At 35.9% G+C, this 23,308-nt stretch overlaps 2 protein-coding genes across 2 annotated transcripts in view; one reads left to right on the top strand and one right to left on the bottom strand.

Moving 5' to 3' along the window:
• The first annotated feature begins 12,605 nt into the window (after positions 1-12,605).
• Positions 12,606-14,361, top strand: LOC128558055 (uncharacterized). Its single transcript, XM_053546841.1, has one exon. It carries the CDS (start codon positions 12,682-12,684, stop codon positions 14,359-14,361), a length of 1,680 nt encoding a protein of 559 aa, XP_053402816.1. The 5' UTR covers positions 12,606-12,681.
• A 4,188-nt stretch (positions 14,362-18,549) lies between these two features.
• The window catches only part of LOC123548765 (exosome complex exonuclease RRP44-like), a 74,319-nt gene continuing 69,560 nt past the window's right edge, over positions 18,550-23,308 (bottom strand). The window contains exons 19-22 of the mRNA XM_053546053.1: positions 22,375-22,543; positions 21,467-21,625; positions 20,583-20,705; positions 18,550-19,001 (exon numbers count right to left, since the gene is read on the bottom strand). Of these exons, the coding sequence (XP_053402028.1) occupies positions 18,924-19,001; positions 20,583-20,705; positions 21,467-21,625; positions 22,375-22,543 (529 nt within the window). The 3' untranslated portion in view covers positions 18,550-18,923. The remainder of the gene's footprint in view (positions 19,002-20,582; positions 20,706-21,466; positions 21,626-22,374; positions 22,544-23,308) is intronic.

Raw genomic sequence — 23,308 nt, 5'->3', positions numbered from 1 at the left:
ATTTCCACTACCGTCAGTGAACAGGCTCCTCACCATTTGCCCAAATCAAAGGTTTCTTTCTGTTCTGTTGCAAATTGGTCCCTTTTGTAATTGGGTTCCTTTTTAAAAAATGTATCGACATAATTTTTCTGCTTTTTTTTCTCTGCATATGTCTGATGCTATTCTGTAATTTACTTTTTTGCGGTTTTGGTCGTTAGCACATGAAAATATTCTCGTCATGTTGGTGGTGTTCATCTAAGTGACATACAATGGCCTTAAATTCGTTCGTCGAGCCAGTCATAAACACACATACACAAGTTGAATCTGCAACGAAATAAAATCACAATATTTTTTAGTAGGACCGGGCTGTCTGCAAGATATTGAGAGTAAGTCTAAGTGGCGTCCCAATACAAAATTTTAAATGATACATGTACCTGTTTTTGAGATAATTCATTTAATATCAACTTAAACAATGCTCAATGGAAGAACAGAATATATCTATACATTTAAAACTGGTAAGCATAACAAAAATATTGCCCACTGTTTCACTATGGTGACTGTGAGTTACGTTTAGAGCTTATTACATGAATTACAACAGAGTAAACGCTATAAATATCAATGTAAAACATCACGTATCTTCAGGACTAAAGAAAATACTGTTTTGTACTTTGAAAAGGAAATGATAATGTACATTTTGTAAGATTCATTCTTCAAAACTCAGCGATAATGTAAACAATACACAGTACAGTAAAATGTGATACAGGTCAATACACAGTACATATATTTGCAATACACAGTACACCACCGACGCTCATTTATCATCGATTTCTCTGTCATTTGAACATTTACAAAGCTGAAATTTTGGATATGTTTTCTTTGTATGTAACTAAATAAATCATACGATTCAGAATTTTTATCATAAGACAATAAGTGACGATATCGGGAGAGATGTGTCCCCGACCTGCAATTATCAGGTGATAAAGTTGCCATTTTATCACAAATTTTAGCGTTCCTTCATAAGATTGACTCATTTTACGCTTGTGAGAGCATATACACAGCATCTAGTTATTAAAAGTAATGCTCTTTTCTTCCATAGTAGTATAATACAATAGTAAATATGTGTTTTACTTACCTTGTTGGCGAAAAATAAACACGTTTTCGGAAAATACCTTATCACTAAATGGCAATATCCGGTGTACGCATCCTCACCGTGTTTTCCCTTGCATTGTTGTATATAGGGCATTCATATAAGAAGTGCTCTATTGTCTCATGACTTCCACATTCGCAGTATGGACAGTCAGTCAAACCAACTTTATAATTGTAGTCTTTCAAGCAGTAACCACTCTGTAGTGCCAATATGCTTCTTTGATGCGTTAAGCCATCAAAGTTTACCTTGTTACGTTTGACTTTCTGTTGATACTGGAAGAGAGTTCGCCCACTTTCTGAAATTTCCAATCTGCGTTGCCATTTGTCACAGGTAGCCAGCGATGCTGCAGCACGTATTTCTGTCTGACTGGTTGGCTGATCAAACTCCTCTGCCTCCATGTCTTCAGCCTCCTTGGCCGCTTCTTTAGCAAGGGTGTCAGCTTTGTCATTCCCATGTATGTTAGCATGCCCTGGTGTCCACTGGAGGTCTATTTTGCAGCCAGTTTCTTCCACTTGTCTCCATAGTTGACGTATTTTGGAGCAAAGGCGGGGATATGCATTGTTCTCCCAGCCAAGCGACAGTATTCCCACTGCCGACTGACTATCACTCAGGATCTTTAATTTTTTGATTTGACGCTTTTTTGTGTCCCCCACCCATGAGTGGTGGGGGCATATAGATTTGGTCTTGTCCGTGCATCCGTGCGTCCGTCCGTCTGTCCGAGCTCACATTTGCATACTTAGATGGCTATAGGAACAATAGGTAACTGTACTTTTTCTTTGATGTCATTCATTCCGTAAGGCTTTTATGTGGCTATTTTTCTCTTATGTGGCTAAAAGAACAATAGAGAGAACAAAAGAGTAGCCACATAAGTATCCATATGTAGGAACGTTCGTCCGTCCGTCCGAAGTTCGTGACGCGCCTAGCTCGAAAAGTATTTGATATAAATTGATGAAACCTTGCATGAGTCTTTATCATGATATGAACTTACGCACCTCCTATTTTTCGTCTGGCTCCACCCCCTATTTTCAGAGTTATGGCCCCTGAAATAGTCAAAAATCCACTTTTTGACCTTGTGACACGCCTAGCTCAAAAAGTATTTTATATAGATTCATGAAACCTTGCATGAGTCTTACTCATGATATGAACTTGCGCACCTCCTATTTTTCATCTGGCTCAACCCCCTATTTTCAGAGTTATGGCCCCTGAAATAGTCAAAAATATACATTTTCACCTTGTGACACGCCTAGCTCAAAAAGTATTTGATATAGATTCATAAAACCTTGCATGAGTCTTAATCATGATATGAACTTGCGCACCTCCTATTTTTCATTTGGGTCTGCCCCCAATTTTCAGAGTTATGGCCCCTGAAGTAGTCAAAAATGCACATTTTTTAACCTTGTGACACGCCTAGCTCAAAAAGTATTTGATATAGATTCATGAAACCTTGCACGAGTCTTAATCGTGATATGAACTTGCGCACCTCCTATTTTTCATGTGGGTCTGCCCCCAATTTTCAGAGTTATGGCCCCTGAAATAGTCAAAAATGCACATTTTCACTTTCTGACATGCCTAGCTCAAAAAGTATTTGATATAGATTCATGAAACCTTGCATGAGTCTTAATCATGATATGAACTTGTGCACCTTCTATATTTTCATTTGGGTCCGCCCCCTACGTTTAGAGTTATGGCCCCTGAAATAGTCAAAAATGTACATTTTCACCTTGTGACACACCTAGCTCAAAAAGTTTTTAATATAAATGGTTGAAAACTCGCATAAGTCTTTATCATGATATAAACTTGCACACCTCTAATTTTTTGGCTGGCTCCACCCCTTATTTTTAAAGTTATGGCCCCTGAAATAGTAAAAATATGCACTTTTTCACCTAATTATATACCTAGCTCAAACAGTATTTGATGTAAATTCAGGAAACCTTGTGTATGCGAAAGAGGCTGTATTTTTCAACTGATCTTCATGAAATTTAGTCAGAATGATTACATTGATAAAATCTAGGCAGAGTTTGAAAATGGGTCATCTAGAGTCAAAAACTAGGTCACTAGGTCAAATCGAAGACAAACATTGTGTATGCAATAGAGGCTGTATTTTTCAATTGATCTTCATGAAATTTGTTCAGAGTGATTGCCTTGATGAAATCTAGGTCGAGTGTGAATAAGGTTTATCTGAGATCAAAAACTAGGTCACTAGGTCAAATTAAAGAAAAACATTGTGTATGCGATAGAGGCTGTATTTTTCAATTGATCTTCATTAAATTTGGTCAGAATGATTGCCTTGATAAAATCTAGGTCGAGTTTGAACATGGGTCATCTAGGATAAAAAACTAGGTCACTAGGTCAAAGTAAAGAAAAATCTTGAGTATGCAATAGAGACTGTATTTATGTCTCCCCCAGGAGACATATTGTTTTTGCCCTGTCCGTCCGTCCTTCCGTGCCCGCGAAATGATGGTTAAGTGACTGCATAACGGTACTTTCACTTTGATGTCATTCATTCCGTTCTGTTTATGTGACTATTTTTCTTTTTATGTGACTGTTAGAACAATAGAGAGAACAATGGGGGAGTCACATAAAGACCGTTTCGTTAGAACGTCCGTCCGTCCGTCCGCCCGTCCGTACGTCACACTTCATTTCCGAGCAATAACTGGAGAACCATTTGACCTAGAACCTTCAAACTTCATAGGGTTGTAGGGCTGCTGGAGTAGATGACCCCTATTGTTTTTGGGGTCACTCCGTCAAAGGTCAAGGTCATAGGGGCCTGAACATTGAAAACCATTTCCGATCAATAACTAGAGAATCACTTGACCCAGAATGTTGAAACTTCATAGGATGATTGGTCATGAAGAGTAGATGACCTCTATTGATTTTGGGGTCACTCCGTCAAAGGTCAATGTCACAGGGGCCTGAACATTGAAAACCATTTCCGATCAATAACTAGAGAACCACTTGACCCAGAATGTTGAAACTTCATAGGATGATTGGTCATGAAGAGTAGATGATCCCTAACGATTTTGGGGTCACTCCATCAAAGGTCAAGGTCACAGGGGCCTGAACATTGAAAACCATTTCCGATCAATAACTAGAGAACCACTTGACCCAGAATGTTGAAACTTCATTGGATGATTGGTCATAAAGAGTAGATGACCCCTATTTATTTTGGAGTCACTCCATAAAAGGTCAAGGTCACAGGGGCCTGAACATGGAAAACCATTTCTGATCAAAAACTAGAGAACCACTTGACCCAGAATGTTGAAACTTCATTGGATGATTGTACATGCAAAGTAGATGACCTGTATCTATTTTGGGGTCACTCCATTAAAGGTCAAGGTCACAGGGGCCTGAACATTGAAAACCATTTCCGGTCAGTAACTTGAGAACCACTTGACCCAGAATGTTGAAACTTAAAAGATGATTGGTCATGCACAGTAGATGACCCCTAACGATTTTGGGGTCACTCTGTGAAAGGTCAAGGTCACAGGGGCCTGAACATTGAAAACCATTTCCGGTCAGTTACTTGAGAACCACTTGACCCAGAATGATGAATCTTCATAGGATGATTGGTCATGCGGAGTAGATGACCCCTAACGATTTAAGGGTCACTCTGTTAAAGGTCAAGGCCACAGGGGCCTGAACATGGAAAACCATTTCCAATCAATAACTTGAGAACCTCTCGACCCAGAATATTAAAACTTCATAGGATGATTGTTCATGCAGAGTAAATGACCCCTATTGTTTTTAGGGTCACTCCGTTAAAGGTCAAGGTCACAGGGGCCTGAACATTGATAACCAGTTCCGATCAATAACTTGAGAACCACTTGACCCAGAATGTTGAAACTTCATAGGATGATTGAACATGCAGAGTAGATGACCCCTATTGATTTTGGGATCAGTCTATTAAAGGTCACGGTCACAGTGGCCTGTTCATGTAAAATCATTTTTTGGAAATAACTTGAGAACCACTTGACCTACAATGTTGAAACTTAATAGGATGATTGGACATGCAGAGTAGATGATCCCTATTTATTTTGAGGTCACTTGATCAAAGGTCAAGGTCACAGGAGCCTGAACAGTGACTTGAGAACCACTAGGCCAAGAGTGTTGAAATTTAGCGGGATGACTGGACATGCCAAGTAGATGATCCCTATTGCAGCCAACCATCAGTGTCTCTTTGACTTTCGCTCCTGACCCCTATTGACTTCTTGCCTATAGGACTTTGCATTGGGGAAGACATGCGCTTTTTTACAAAAGCATTTTCTAGTTTTCAATTGATTTTTATGAAATTTGGTCAGGATGATTGCCTTATTGAATCTAGGTCGACTTTGAATATGGGTCATTTTGGGTCAGAAACTAGGTCATTTGGTCAAATCAAAGAAAAACCTTTTGTATGTGATAGAGGCTGTATGTTTCAATTGATCTTCATGAATTTTGGTCAGAATGATTGCCTTGATAAGATTTAGGTCAAATTTGAACATGGGTCATCTAGGATCAAAAACTAGGCCACTAGGTCATATCTAAGAAAATGCTTGTTTAATCCCAAGAGGCCAATTTTTTGGTCCAATCTTAATGAAAATTGGTCAGAATATTTGTTTCCATGAAATCACTAGGTCAGACATGTTTTACACTGTTATGGTGTGTTTCTTAGGTGAGCGACCTAGGGCCATCTTGGCCCTCTTGTTCTTTCACTCTTTCTTCAATTCTTTTGGAGGATTTGTATTTTCCTGGTCCGTCAATATTGTCAATGACGATGACAGAATCTTGTCCTTCTAAATTGAATTTAGGATCAACTAGACCACTTTTTCACTATCTTTTTGTTCTATGACAACCTTGCGTTTAGAATGCACAACTTCCTTAATCGGGATTTTAATAATATCTGCTTGAACTTCTGTTTGATCTTTTTTTGGATCAACTTCCTTATCAATAATTTGTGCAGTCTGATCTTCTGTGACAATACGATCTTTCACCCACGGCGAGTCTTTAAGGACGCAGAAAACACAAGGATATTTTATGAATTGGAGGACTCTTGCACTTCCAGGGTCTAATTTTGCGCAATCTAGATGCCACCACTTATTACAGAAATCACACTTAACTAGGCCTCCTCAGAATATTTTATGACTGGTGGAGTATCTTGTAAACACCCAGCACACAACACTTTTTCACTGCTGCTTTTTGCTTTTGGCAATTTTTTGGAGTCCCATCTGTTGACTGATCAGAGACTTTCAGGGTTTTTTCTACACTTTTTTTGTTTTATATTGTTTTTTGTTTCAAAGCTTTGTAGATCTACTTCAGTCTCATTTAATTTTGATTCTTTAAATGACTTACCCCTGTTCGTTTTCAACTTGGTTGAGATTCGCGCACTACGCCTCACCATCTTGCAATTTCATATTTTTGCTTCTTGCATGAAATTTAGGAAATATAAATGACTGACCTTGAACTTTCTTTTGTTGTTATCGGTGTTGTGAAACTTCAGGGCTGTAAAAAATGTTAAAAAAATCGTCGTTGTCGTCTACCGGAAGTTGTTACCAGCTGATCGTAGTTGTTTATACTCCCTAGTAACCGCTGATTTGATGTTGTTTTCTCTTGTTTTTGCACACTTTTCCAGGAGCAAACGGGTGTTCCTGCCTTTTCGGAATGAGTTTTCCAAGTGGTCACTTCCGTATATACTTTAACTCTGCCAAAAATTTGTTTACACTGCGAGGTAATCAACCGTGTCGCGGTGGGTCTCACCAACTGTCAAAATTTCAAATATGAGAAAAACGTCCTTTTAAGCGTTTAAAATTACACAAAATGTTTCAGAATTCTTGAGAACAATTATTTATGAAGAATTCCAGGTTTTTCTGATGGTGTCTCATTCAAAAATGCTATGATATTCCAATATTAAAATTTTCTTCTCTGTTTTCAAAAAAACACAACCGGAAACCACGCATGCGCACCTACCTGTTGTTGTTGATCTGTTTTTGACCGGAAGGTCATGGCGATGACTGACGCCAATGAACACGTGTGCTGTTGTTGTCTTTTCGGTACTGTATTCTCCTGGTACTTTTACTCATGTTACTTAATTTACATAGCTTGAGGGACGTTGTTTTTAGTTAAATCTCTTTGTTTTCACTAAGAAATTTTGAAGGGCAGCGGCTATACCCTCTCTAACTGACACAGGAGCCTCTTCAATCTCTCCAGCTAATACTTTTAGAGTAACTGTCCCACACTGAATATAGTTTCTGTGGAGCAACTCCTCCTCAGTTTCCATCATTTCAATCCTCATACTGTTGTGTCTTTCACTGCAACCCATCAGTGGTCACACTCCGGAACCAGTTCCACATTAATCTTGGCCATATGATGGTTTAATCTACAGTGTTCACTGATCATTTGGTTGAATATACTGAATGTGTTGCGACTGAATTCCCCAAATAAATCCCTGGTTCCTACAGATGTGTATATTTTCTGTATTTTGTCAACTTTATCAGAGTGTATATACTTGTTGTTCCATTTTTGCTTAACCTTTTCTTTCATAATTCTAACTGCATCCCTTGAGTCTAACATTCCTGTCCCTTCATCTGTACCAGTCTCTGTCATAGGTTACTACATCCAAAGTTTCCTTACCATACCTTTCCTTAAATTCAAAAAATATTTCTTCATCTGTGACAGCTACAGTCTTATCTCCTCTTATTAAGGGCTGGATTACTCTTCTACAGGACTGATTTCTAACAGAATTGACCACAGTCCAGAATTTCTGGTTATCTTTATAGTCCATTTTGGCCACAATTTGTTCTAGATACTCGGATTAAGCTCTCTCTTCTTCTTCTTTAAATTCTTGCCTAGCAATGTTTAACTGCTGAAGGTTTTTCTCATCACTTCTTTTCTGGGACTGTCTTCTCATGGTCTTAAATTTTTTTGCAAACAGCGATAGCTTCTCTGACCAGTAACCTTTACTGTATTTGCAAATTTTCTTTTTTGGTATGACTCTTTCAGCAGTGGTGAGGATTACATCAATAAATTCTTCATAATCCTCATTTACATGACTATTATGATTTCTTTTTTTTCCTTCTAAACTTCAACACATGCAGAACATTCTACTTTCCACCTCATCCAATCTGTCTTTTCGAAGTCCCATTTTTCTCTCACAATTAATTCTTCCTCAACTCCTATTTCAAATGTTATCATGCTGTGATCAGTATTTAAGAAATTCTCTTGCTGTACTTTCCAATTGTCAATCTTCCTTAAAAGGTCTAAGTTTGAAATAGTAAGATCTATGATTTTATCCTTCCTTGTAGGTTGGGCATCATTTAGTACATACAAATTTTTCTCTGTTAGATATTCATGTAGTATCAAACCAAGCTTGTTATGACTTTGATCATTCCAGTATTGATGATGTGCATTGTAGTCCTCAAGAAGTAACACTGGAAGTCTTTATCCAATAATGCTCTGTCTATCACATTAAATAGTCTCTTGAGCATATCCTCATCTCCTGGTGGAATAAACACTGACCCTACTAGATATCTATGTTCTTTTGAGTAAACATTACACCATACAGCTTCAATATCTTGTCTATACAAGTCAGTGTTGTTATATTTTCTGGTCTACCGGGATCATTGATTTCAATTCATTTAGATTTGAAGACTGAATAATGCTTAAGCCGGTGCTAGGGGGCGTGGGCAGTGTTGCATTTTCCATTACTGCTCATGAACAGACTCAATCAAACCAAGTCTGCAATTTTCACTGTTTGCATTGTTCTCGGTGCTTCCGAGGGATCTACTTTCCAGATTTTATTTTCTTTGAAGCACTTTCATATTTTTTGTCATCATTAAAGCAACTCCTCCACCTCTTTTACTGGTTCTTTCATTAGCTATCCAATGCCACTTATTTTTAATATTGTCTTTTATCTTTGTTTCTATTATATTTCTGGAGTTAACTACACAATGTTCTCATGTAGATGCAATATTTCTGGAGTTGAGTACACAATGTACTAATGTAGATGCAATATTTCTGCAGTTGAGTACACAATGTACTAAATGTAGATTCAATATTTCTGGAGTTGAGTACACAATGAACTAATGCAGATGCAATATTTCTGGAGTTGAGTACACAATGTACTAATGCAGATGCAATATTTCTGGAGTTGAGTACACAATGTACTAATGCAGATGCAATATTTCTGGAGTTGAGTACACAAGGTACTACTGTAGATGCAATATTTCTGGAGTTGAGTACACAAGGTACTACTGTAGATGCAATATTTCTGGAGTTGAGTACACAACTAATGTAGATGCAATATTTCTGGAGTTGAGTATACAATGTACTAATGTACATGCAATATTTCTGGAGTTGAGTACACAATGTACTAAATGTAGATTCAATATTTCTGGAGTTGAGTACACAATGTACTAATGCAGATTCAATATTTCTGGAGTTGAGTACACAATGTACTAATGCAGATGCAATATTTCTAGAGTTGAGTACACAAGGTACTAATGTAGATGCAATATTTCTGGAGTTGAGTACACAAGGTACTAATGTAGATGCAATATTTCTGGAGTTGAGTATACAATGTACTAATGTAGATGCAATATTTTTAAGTCCTAAAATGTGCCATTGCTCAAAAAATATTAATACAACATGAAAGTTGAAATATTTACATTCACCCTATTCTTTTCCATTGAAACTTTTGACGTTTATTTTGTATGAACAGCAAAAGGAAAGGCGCAAAAGTAACATCATTGCTGCTAAATGATAACCGGCCACTGTTTTGATGACGTTCGCGTATAGTCAGGGAGAACGTTCCTTAGTCTAGATGACGTCGAAGTTGTTCTTTCTGGTGGACAGAATGACCGGGAAGCTGATTTTAATATTAAATGCTACAAATTATGTGCAATTCATACCATTATATAGTTTACAAATGGAAAGGAAATATAATGTAAATATAAGAAATGAAACTATTTTTTCGGTGCTCATGCGAAATGAACGACAGAATAGTATCGGCAAATCCATGATTCTTAAATAACAAACGCTTGCCAACATTATACTGATGATGTATACTAAGTTTCACTTTAACTAGTTTAAACAGTAGGAGTTGAGATGTCCTGCTAAAAGGACATTACAATATGCCTGAAGGTGGCAGACAAATGACTGCAGACATCAATCATGGTGCAAGCTAAACTGTAAGGGGAATAATGAGCAGTTGCTCTTATCTTACTAAGTGAATGGATTACTTCCCTTTGTTCAGGCAGTAAATTTGATTAAATTTCCAAAAAAATAAAAACAGAAAATAGATTGGAAATTGTTTTTTTAATGTCATTTATAACAGGGAATTAGACAATAAACACAATCACACTGCATTAGATAAAATTTTCAAGGTGAGTTAAGGCAGGCACTTTATTTTTTAGGTAATCTATATCTTTATGGCAACTGTTTTAAGGGGACGCATATTGCTACATTCACAGTTCATACAGCAATGCGGAAGGGGTGCATATTCAAGAAATCGATGGTGGGAAAATAAAAAACATATTCCTAAACTGATATAATACTGATGGACACCTGTAATATTCAGTATTTTGTGGATAAGGATGTGGTACTATGAATGTAATAGGAAAACAGAGGTCTTTGTGAAAGTACATTCAACACAAAATATTAAGCTTTTGTATAAGGAAAAAACAGGTTTTTTACAATAACAGTGTTCCAAATAATGTTGAAGGGATGAGATTTTCTTTCTAACACACCAGGTTTGCTTAAACATGTAAAAATTTAACGCCACGTCAGTTCAGCTCGGGATGGACGCCATATTTCTCATTGATAAAAAATGTAAACAAAAAAATCAGAGTGGGATTAGCATTGCAAGGGCATAACATGACATTCTACACAATGAATACCTTAGAACAGATGTCTAAGATGCTACACAGGTCAGGCGGGTTAAATGCATAATGGCGATCACTTGAAATTCATCTTGAAAAGGTGGTTAATTTTAGTTTGTTTACATGGTTTTTAATTTTCCCCACGACTTCTCGGCGATTCACTGCAAATGTATTACTGCGCCGGACAAAAGGTAACTCTAATAAACAACGGGAGATAACTTAGGTGTCAGCACGTGTACGATTTTTAAAAAAAACATGTCGATGATTATAATTTCTTATCAAATAATGAATCCTATTCAGATATTCGTCTTTAATATTAGAAAATTATTAATTTCTGTGGACATTTGTCAAAAAATATTACTTACATTGGACTACTTTGCGCATCAAACTGGTTTCCGCTTCAGTTGTGAGGCACTTCCGTTATACTTTTTGACAACAATAACAAAACATAAAATGAATCAATAGTCACTTATAAACCGACTGCTACTTAAATCAGTGTAAGTAAAGTTGTTGTTACAACATTATACATGTTCGTTACGTTATGAGATGAAGTTTATCTTGAACTGCATAATCCATTAATTACGTTTAGATGATATTGCATTTACAACTTATTTGACCCCATTTTTTTTACGTGAATGACAGCATTCTCGTGCAACTCGTGCAAACAGAATTATGAAAAGTATGGTGGAGAATTCAAGGACAAATTATAAATTGACATTAAAGTGAGGATAACTGTATATTCGTCCAGTTTTGATCATTGACATGCCTGCTGTGTATTAGTAACTTTTGTGAACAAGATTAGAATGTTACTTTTGCACATATACACATTGATGGACCTCTCAACCAAATTTCATACCTTATTTTAGGGATTTTTAAGACAATACATTTTCAAAAGTTTGTTAAATGTGTTTTGATATTTAAGTGCATTGTAGTTCATGAATACCAAGTTAAAAATTAATAATGGCAACATTTCTAGGCCCTTATTGTAAGCCACTAGACTTCTGTAACGATAAATGTTTAATGTATTAAGGGGAATATACTCTTTTAGTTTTGGAATGTGGCATTCCTTGACCACCGTATCTTTTCTTATGCACTACTTTGTAAACAAACTAAATAATGTGTTTTAGCTTACATATGCGAAATGAAAAGCAATACAGTGACCATATTTCACATTCTTTCTTTAAATTAGAATCTGTAGGACATTGATAAATGTTTGGACAAGGTGAAGCACTATTATTTTCGCACCAAAAAGTCTTAATTGTTGACTTTGAATGTACACAAGAAGTCTATGTAATTCAACAATAACTTTCTGTTTCAGTTTTCTCTATTTTATTTTAGTGAGCAATCCTTTGTGTACTTATAACAGTTGAAACAGTATCCATTTCATGTACCAAAACCTTGTACTTTTTTGCAGGTAAATTTTATCATACCCCACCCACTTTTTTCTAATTTCAAAGTATGCGTCCCCTTAATGGAAAATTTTATTTTGTTAAAAAAAACAAAAAAACTTCCTACCCTATAACAGGTGTAATTCATAATACAGTATCACAAATACAAATACATTTCATGTATATAGAAAATAAATGGAAATATTTCATATTATTACTTTCTTTCCTCTGCTATTTTAGTTTAAAATTCAGATCTAAATAAACAACTGGAATACAAATTCAGTTTATAAGTATTTTGCTGTTTTACATTTCCAGAATGTCTCAAGATCCTGATTATCACCGTACTGTATCACTGAAACTGTCAGAGGTGCTCAATGATATTGGTGCCAATAAGAGAATGATTCTGAAGAGAAGGAGGATTTACTTGTTGAGGGAAACTATGGAGATTTGTACAGACATATTGCTGGGTGAGAACATTTCCACCTTTCATTTTGGCAGCCAGTCTGAAGGGTCTACAACATTAGGACTCCATTCAGACACTGATACACTCTACTGCTCCAGTGAGTTTAATGTTATACAGGACTGGAGTGAGTGGCAACCTGGCAAGCTCAATCTACTGATGATCCAGGATGAGACCACATCACCAGGTTACTGTCTACTACAATATCTGAGGGATGAAGAGCCTCCTCCTGTTCCTCTTCCTACTGATCATGAACTAGTCGGTGACCTTACAGTCAGCAGAGGTAAAGTGCTGGCGAAGAACACAGTATTTAAAAATCCTGCTACAGCAGGAACTGTAATAAATGGTCCAGCTCATTCAACACAAGGAAGGCGTGGTTTTGCTGATAAAGATTTAGTTCCAGCACACCACTGTAAATCATGGCCTGCAGAAGCCCGGCCGTGGTTATTAAGACAAGGCATAGGAAGATGGCCTACAGAAGACATGAAGAGATATTGTGAGACTACAGGATGTTTTGTTGTACCAGTGAGCAGTAAAAATGGCCAGAATGAAAAACTTGAATGGAGAATATCTACTTCTCAAGCTGAAAGGTGTCTAATGTTCAGTTTAAACATCACACAATTAAGATGTTATATTCTGATGAAGATGATTCTTAAAACATTCATAAATCCTCAGTGTGATGGTGTCCTTTCAAGTTTCATGTGCAAAACTGTTTTATTTCATTGTATCCAAAATACACGTTCAAATAACTGGGTGAAATCTAACTTACTCCCATGTTTAATGTGCTGCCTTACAGTATTGCAGAACTTTGTTAGAAAAGAAAACTGTCCACATTTTGTAATACCTAAAAACAACCTGATGGCCGGAAGAATTTCTCCTCATAACAAAGTCAGAGTTTTTGAAATCCTACAAAAGATCATACAAAGCAAGGGTCAATCACTACTCGAAATTCCCATGGATGACCTTGGTAAAAGACTACAAGTAAAGATGAAGATGGGTGAAGCTTTTCAGTATCATGTAACTCCAGCCCAAATGTATGCTACAATTTCAACACTGCTGCTATATAATATTACAATTAGCATAAGCAGAAATCACACGTGCCTTTTAGAATCAATGCATGATGGAAATGAAATGATGTATAAGAGGTTATCAGACATTACATTAACACTAACAAGAATGTACAGAGCAATGGGTTTAAACAGCTTGGAAAAATCTGCACTGAAGCTTTTAGCACCTCTACCTTCTTCTTCACTAGGATCTGTGATAGCATCTCACAACATTTACACTACTCATAGTATATCTCCAGAAGCACTGGGCTGGTTTTCAACTGGTTTGCACTCAGATGTGTCATCTGGTGGGTTGAAATTAGCATCAGCATTATACTGTGTAGGAGATATGGAAAGAGCAGAGTTTGTTCTGAGGAATATAGAAGAAAAGTATGATCTGAATACTGTTGAACCTGCATGTAATGATCATCCCTCGAATTACCTAAGGCAAGGATTCATGCATAAATGTACCACTGGAATGAAGAACTGATACACATATCACAGCATTTTGTGTCAGATTTCTGCAATGTGAAATTTGCTGTGTTCCTAAAGAGCTACAGTATGAAATGTTTAGGTCTACACAAGAGGACAGGCTTGAAAGGAATGAAATATCTGACTGTTGGATGGACTGGGCTGTGGTAGATTCTCTACCTTACCTCTACTTTCTACAGTACAAGACATATGGAGCTCTTCAGAGAGTGACAGACCAACAATGTGCACTTGCAAACCTTGTCACTAACCATTGATACAGTGAAAAACCTAGGTCACAGGGAAACAGCACTGAACTTACTAGGACAGTGTATGGAACAGGAAAACCGACCTATTGATGCTTTACACTGCTACATGAGTTCTCTGAATATCCAAGCAAGAAACAATGCTGCAAACATTCTTATCTGTAGACTTCTTAATTAAATAGTTAACATGCACGAAAATACACTGAACTGAACATGGTACTGCAGGAAATGGAGTATCTACATGAAGCTGCTGTGCCCTGCTACACTGTGGCTATTAAATTTTATATATAAAACTTGTAATACATGGTAAATTTAGAGAACTTAATGTTAAAGTCAATGAATAAATCAATGAAGATTTAATTAATGGACATATAATTTACACAAAGTAATTTATATCTGCCTTTAGTACAAACATTATATTGCCACAGCAATATATATGTACCTTGAGAACAGACTTTATGTTCTCCCAGGTATTATTTAGAGGTTAATACATGCAAGAGCCTGGCCAGGAGGGCCATTATTCAATTTCCGGGCCGATTATCACCTCCCGGCCAGGCTCTTGCATGTATTAACGTCTTTAATACATACGTTTTGTTGCACTTCTCAGGGAAGATAGAATTACAACTCTTGTCGCTAAATTTCAATGGCTAAATAGTTTGGGGTACTCTTGTCTCAAAGTTTGTGTTTGTTCATAGCTGGAAGCAATTTGGGGTCATAAGTGAGTGTACTACAGTAAACTTATTCTTGCACATTTACACAAATTATTGAATTAGATCTACAGAATTTCTTGTTGGTCAGGAGCTAAAAGTAAATTCATAATGTGTCAACAAACTCATCAAATCGCCATGCTTAATATGTGGAACAACACATACTTTGAGCAAGTTCATGAAAAAAACAAAAAAAATGCATTTTTATTAACAACAGCTAGTAGATCTAGATATCTTATTTTAGATCTATGTTTATGAAAAGCAGTTATAACTTTATCACTCAGAAGAAACCCGCAACTTCCTCAAAATTGGTGCGAATCGTGCAGTTTTACAAAGCATACTCGAACACTGTTGAAACTCGGAATTCTGGCTCCAAAGTAAATAATGGGCATGTCCTGTTTTATTACTAATTTTAAGCCAAGCATTATTATTTTGTGATAAACAATGGTTTAACGTGAAGACTAGTGACAAACCATTATGACGTCTATGATGACATTTTATGTAGCTATTTGTTTCATGCGCACGTGTTCACCGGGCGGATTATGAGTTTTCGGCCTGAGCCGATAAGTGATAATCAGTGCGTGAAAGCAATAACCTGCTGAAAACACATTCATTTTTGTTACTATATATAGTAACATATGTATTAAATAATGCTATAAGTCAATGAAATCATGTAAATTGTAACATGTTCAGTAAACTTCTGTTTTTGCAAACTCCACAGTATCTTATAAAAATTTAGTGAACAAATTTCTTAGAACATGATTTTTATATTTAACAGTTCTGTAAGAAACTGAATGATTGTGCATTAAATTTTGTCTAGAATGTACAGTTCAAATTGCATTAAGAGACCAACCAAGTGAAGGATAACAAGGCAGTCTGAAAGACAGCTAAACCCCCCGCCACTGGTATGTAAGGTGAAATGGTAAACCTTTGACCTTGAGCTGCAACCTTGACCTTGAACTGACAAGGCTGACACATGAATTCTGCACAACATCTAGATGAGGTGATCATTCGACCAAAGTTTCATGAAAATCCTAAAAGGGGTGTAGGAGATACAGAGCTCAAACCTTTGACCTTGAGTTGTGACCTTGACCTTGAGCCGGCATGGCTGGCTCATCAATTCTGCACATCGTCTTGATGAGGTGATCATTTAATCCATGTTTCATTATTATCCTTCAAAAGGTTTAAAAGATACAGAGCAGACACGAAATGGTAGGCTCAAACCTTTGACCTTGAGTTGTGACCTTGACCTTGAGCCGACATGGCTGACAAATGGGTTCTGCAAAAAACTGCAAAATCAGCTAAAAAATGAGACTCTAAATTATACTGGTGGTGTATGATCTAAGTTTCCATGAAAAATTTTGTCATTTTGTTATTTCATTATGAAAATGCTACCTACATGTCAAGCATAGATCTGTCATGTGATTTTAGCAAAAAAATTGCAAAAAAAATAAGGGAAATAGCTCTATAGAGCAAAAAAACTGAGGACTATTTGTGTCCGCCATTATGCGACTACCATTTTTTTCACGCAATTTTTCTATTTAGTGTCTGTATGCCATCATGACAATTTCATGAATGTAGACATACTGAATAAAGGCCATATTACGTAAAATCTTTATTGTTTTTTAATTTTCTTAAATTTTACCACCGATTCAGAAGCCTAACATCTTGATTTTCGAAAGCTACAATATCTTTTTTTCAAAAATATGTTCCAAGTTGATGTACTACGTGTGTGTAACAGAACAAACTATTGATTTTATTTCCTTAACCAACCTTTGCATTTTCTTTCGAAACATAACCAACCAAGGAACCGTACTTCTAAATTTCTTCAGCGACTTAATCATGAACTGGAATCATAAACAAATGTTTCTATTTGCATTGCTATGTTGACATTAATAACTCTCCAGCTATAAAGGTGAAAGAATATATAGAGTACAACAAAGAACATATTTTATATAATTAAGCATCTGTATTGCAGCTAGCTGGATAGCTCCAATACAGGGATACAAAGTCTACACTTACAGTGGGTTGGTGTACCAACAACGGTGAGAGGCAAGTCATTAGAAGAAGACCATTCTTGCATAAAAACTACTTTTTTCGCTGGATCCGCCTATGTATTAACGGGAGAAAAATCGTGTGCAAACAAGGCAATTCACGTGCTGTTAATGCCCGATTTTTATTTTTGAAATGCTTTCCCAGGGACGTATATGTAATTCTGCACAGATTGACATCTGGTATCTGCGTCTTTTTTCTTTCATAAAAACCTCCTCTTGAAGCATTAAAGATGCAATCTAAACCATAGAATGTTTTACTGTATCAGTATCTAACGCCAAATGCGCTGCCCCTAGCATTGTTCGTACTCGTTTCTTCCCTTGTTTACTCCCCTTTTAGAACTCTGCGTCAATTCAGATTTTGTAGACAACCGTGAATGTCAAAGAACCGCGTGTTTACCTGTGCGATTCTTTGTTTTTAGGTATCATATTTATGATTTTTCTAAGTATCAGTCAGTATGTTTATATCTAATTTCTCGAAGAATTTATATAAACAGCTTGGAAACTAGACACTGTATTCGTACTCACCCATACTCCAACTGCGTGTCCGTACTCAATGTAACTCGAATGTAAAGTTATTATTCTTGAAATTGTGATCGAGTCCACCAAATTGTGAAATGATATGAACAATTATTGGTAACTTTATGTTTGTAATAATGAGAGATAAAAATATCGCTTAAAACTTTCAGGATGTGCTTTTGACAGCGTTGTTTATTTCCAGGCCCTGGATACGGATATTTAAAATATGTTTACCGTTTCCAAGAACAACTGGAATGGTAAATAATAAATGTACCGGAATCGTCAAGTCATCACATATGAAAACAATACATAAATCGTCGTGAAATATATTTTTTATGCAAGAATAGCGACAATACACGTTTGTTTTGTGTATTAACGTCTGCAAAAGCCCTTGGGATATGTTTGTGACCTCGACCTCCGGTCTCTGTCACAAACAATCCCGCCGGCTTCTGCAGACGTTAATACACAAAAAAAAAAACGTGTATTATCGCTACACTGGTGACATTTAAGTTCTCAGCATCTTAACAGACATACAGTATGAAGCCAGCCTTTTGATCACTGTGCCCCTCAAGTCAATAAAAAGCGAGCTCCTCTTGAGCTGTTTACAATCTTTACATACATTACTGAAAACTGAACAATACATAATATAAAAGCAAAACTCTAAACAGATGATATACCATTTTTTATTCTTCCAATAATTATATAAACCCATTGGCACAGACTAATTCACTGCTGAACAAGTTTACTGACGTCTAGACTCATGTTCAGTTTAATTTCTTACTATAACTAGCATAACTTCCGTGAAGTTTCACGTTCTTGTCATACCTTTTTTCAAGTGCTATAGGCATGAGGTCTAGTTTAACCCTCTTTATGGAAAACAGGATTTTGTACAGAAATATTTATTGTAATGTATTTTATTTCATGGAATAATATATCGAGCACAGTTTATGTCCTTATTTTCTTTTGAGGTTACTGGTTTACGTGTCAAACCTAACTTTCTGCTAGTTTTTTTTTTCTATCTCATGTAATATGATTTCCTGTTCACGTTTTTATCTTCTTTGCTGGGGGCTCTTCAGAATGTTTTTCTTCAACTGTCGGAGGTACACTAAATTCTGGAATCTGTAATATTGAGGTAGAAAAAAAAAACCTAAGGCCACACCAAATGAAAAAAAGTGTTCATCGGATTTTTTTTCTGAAAAAAATTGAGGCGGCGAGCCAAAAATAATTTAAATATTTGTTTTTGTTTTCAAGAAAATCAGGAGCAAGCGAAGAGCGAAGAAAAATATTTGTCTTGTTCCGACTCTCGATTAAATAATAGAAACCTTAAAATAGAATGTATATCCCTTTTCCATTAGAAATCATTTACCAAGGATTGAGAAAACATGGGTTCATTTTGGTTTGGGTAAATTTTGACCTGCAGACGCACAATAAAGCTAACTTGTGGAAAGGTTATAACATTGGCATACAGTTCAGTGTAATCAAATAATGTATGCGTTTGTAAATGCTGTTAGAAAATCTGTATTATACAACAATGCGTAAGTCTATACCAGAAAAAAACAATCCCCATAACTCTTGATTTAAATTTTGACAGAATTTTTAACTTATATTTTGTTTGTTAAAGTTTTATATAATGTCTAAGATCTCTGTTACTTTCAAAACTACTGACTATTATGCCCCTTTACCTGGCAAAGCAGAGTCAAGCACTGAGAAAAGTCAAGCATGCAGCTCCCTCTTGTTCTAATTTAAAACATTCTTGACAGATTAAATTTGTTGAAACATAGTCTCAGTAAAGGTCAGAAATGGTAGTGAACAAGCATTAACATTATTCTACTCGAGGACTGGAGAAAAAGCTGAAGCTCTAAATTGGTCAGAACACAACTCCTAATGTAAATTCCTTACCCCACCCACATATGTATAAAATACTGATCATTTTGACAGGAGAACAGAAAACAGAAATGCATCAACATGTATTTACCCTTACCAAAATAATGTAAATTGATGTTATCAAATAAATTAGTGTGTGCTTTCATCCAATTTTCAATGAAATAAGTCTGCCTTTAGTAGCAAATTAATTTGGTAAAGAACACTGGAAGAAAATGGCGTAACTGCATATTAAGGTGAAATAACAAGATATGTGCCTTGATGAAATGTATGAGTTGTGATTAAATTACATTTCAGAACAATCTGGGACTGGAATTTTAAGCATTGTACACTGTTACGTCCGTAAAAAGTAGCGCACCAAAATATTTTGCCTTGAATTTTTTCAATGGGGCGAGCACAAGTCAAAAACAAACGAAAATTTTTGTGTTTCTGAAAATATACGAGCAGCAAATTCGATGAACAACTTTTTAATTTGGTGTGGCCTAAATATTGTATACATTGAATATAACAGGTCTACTATATGTGATCTTGACCATCAGGTAAGCAAAACTTTCAAACTATATATCTCATAATCCAATAAGTACGTTCTAGAGTTTTGTGACACATGTATGGACAGACAGACAGAAATGACAAATTCAAAAACATGACTGATTCATTGATTCTGACTATTAACATGAAAACATTAAGTCTATTTAATTTTAATTTAATTAGATGAATATTCAAGTGGCCGCTGATTCAAGATTTTCTAATTGGTTCAAATGAAGTATTAATATATGTTCAAAACAAAACACCAAGTATAAATTTATTTGTTAGACTTACCACAGGCTCCACAAGTTGAATCTGTAGTTTTAAATGCTGCACATTTGACCTGTCTATGCTGATCTGTATCATAACACGGTCAAACACATGTAGAGTCACTGGACCACAACACTGAGTATTCTCCTACAATAAAATTAATGTGTTATTAGAAAGACATGCCTTTTTAAAATGGATCAAAACAAGAGCTGATTGTAAAACAAGTCTGCCCCCAATGATGCCCTGTTGGAGCTAACTGGGTGTTAAAGTGTCAGGTTCAAGTATACTTTGATTTCGACCTAATGACGCCTTAAACAATAGAGGTCATCTACTGACCATAGAAAATCATGTTTTGAAATTGGAAAGGCCCTAGCATTCTCCAGTAACTGCAACAATTTTCAGTCTCTAAATCACTGTGACCTTGACCTTAATCCTACTTAACCTCAAAACAACCGGGGTCAGCTACAAACCACAGGCAAAACCATTCTATGAAGTTTGATGACCCAAACATTCTCCAGTCAGTGTTGTTTAAGTCACTGTTGTTCAAAACCATTTTAGTCTGAGGTCATTGTGACCTTGACCTTTGGCCTCCAAAATGAAATGAGTAACCTAATGGCTTCAGACAGTCATCCCAATTGTAACCACTGTAGGGCAAAGCATTCTCTTGTTACTGTCTGTAAACAAAATGACCAAAAGTCTGACCAATACAAGCAAAACAATATACACCCTTTTCTTCTAATAGGTTAAAGTTGCTGGTCTTCATTATAATTCTACATAAAAACATCAAACAAATATGTGTTGTAATGGGTCAGCCAAAACTGCGAGAGCCTGTATACTGCCTTTGTCGAAAACATGGATTTTCTAAATATTGTCTCTTGAGGTGTATTACAATCCAAATTAAAACATACTTCTTCATTGAACACAAATGTTGGTCCTTTCTTGCGGCCATCTGTATTAAGATATAAAGTTGCCTCGAGACCATATTTTGGAATAAGAACTTGCACTGCATTCTTTCTAACAAACAGTATGTATCCCTCCTCATCAATGACTCTCTTCTTGAAGAATAACTGCAAACAAAACAGTTAGGCCCATAACATTCAAAGCTATTGAGTACATACTGTAAAACCATGTTATTTCATTGGTAAGAAATTTTGTGGTTTCTAACCCTTTATGGGAATATGAATTCTCAGATTTCAACTTCTGAGGCCATTTTGTTTTTTCTTAATGTAATGTAAATTGTAATTTCATGACTGACACAAAATCCACAAAAATTAGCCTCCCATGAAAACTGATAATTTCGAAGAGTTAAATACTCATTGGTACTCTCAAATCATTTAATTTTCATGATGGACTAGCCACTGCTGTCAATCCATCAAATTTAATCCAAACCAAACAAACAAATTTCCAATATAATGTTAAGACCCATGAGGGACTAATAATTGTGAACTTTTTGTTGTTTTACTCCATGAAATTCAATCCAAAAGAAATATAATTTCCATTTATTGGAAAATAAACAAATTCGTGTTCCTACATTATAGCAGTATTTGCTGAAATGATTTTTTTTGTACAAGAAATTAATCAATTACACAGTATTACAATTCCATATGAGAAGTTTTTTTGTTTAATGTAGGTAGATGACAAAGTCCCCAACCACATATAAAATGTCAAAAACAATTCTTGACCAAATAATATAAGTTTTATCAATCATAATGACCATTCTTTGTGGCTTTCAAATTTTGTTGTAGACTAGTACTTCACAATCTATAAATCTCTTTAAAAAAAACTTATAGGAAATCTGTATCAAGGTGAGTCTCACATGTGTGTGTAGATTTACGGATGAACGTCCAGCATATTGCGCCATCTTGTGTCTATAATTGAGATTATTACAGATAGACTGTGTCTTGTGTTTATCAAGAAGCTCTGGGTAGGACGAGTCAGCACCTATACATACAGCTAGTAGACGATGGACGAGTATATCCGAGTATCTGTAATATGCACAACACGGAAAATAATTTAGTAGATCTGTTTAGTTTTAAGTAAAACTGACAAAATATGGGTCATATCATATGGCACTATTACAGCTTTGAATAGCTTCTCTCAAGGAAGAATTCCAATTTCCAAGTAGAGGTTCAACCCCAGTTGAGAGAGAGAGACAAGAGATTCAAAGTTTGCGACCTAAACTTGATGTTCTAAAATATATACAATGTACAGATTATTATTAGGTATAATACTAAATATCAAGATCCCTCTCTTTATCATTTACTATGTATGTAAACCTCAGATGCCATTTTCAATGTTTATGTAAATTGTATACTCTGATTGCTACAGAACCTGAACAAGTTATATAAAATATCTAGATGGTTCTTAAAAATCAACTTCTTTATATGTATGGCATTCTACGAATTAAATATATACACAATGTACTGGAAGCCCAAACAAACAGCATTGGGATAAAATTGAAGTTCAGTGAAGAGTTTGGTTAAGTTTTTTGTTCTTTCATTCTTTTCTTTTTTGTTGGGTTTTACATCACGTCAGCAAATTTAAGGTAATATGGCGACTTTCAACATTTTGATAGTGGAGGAAGACTCCTCCTCTGGGCATTATTTCATGATAGGTGGGTAGAACACGCTGCCGTTCCGCAAGCTGCTTATTCTTGACCAAAACCTTTAGTGCGGGATTTCATTTTTCCAGTCACTTGGCTAGAAGTGTTCCACAGTTGTACAATTTGCTTGTTACAAATTAAACACATT

The sequence above is a fragment of the Mercenaria mercenaria genome, chromosome 6, assembly GCF_021730395.1.
Source record: "Mercenaria mercenaria strain notata chromosome 6, MADL_Memer_1, whole genome shotgun sequence".
Lineage (NCBI taxonomy): Eukaryota > Metazoa > Mollusca > Bivalvia > Venerida > Veneridae > Mercenaria > Mercenaria mercenaria.
The sequence above is the reverse complement of the archived record's forward strand: the minus strand, read 5'-3'. Positions and strand labels throughout refer to the sequence as shown.

Excerpts from the sequence above, each read along its gene's own strand:
- LOC128558055 (XM_053546841.1), top strand. The coding sequence starts at position 12,682 with ATGTCTCAAGATCCTGATTATCACCGTACTGTATCACTGAAACTGTCA.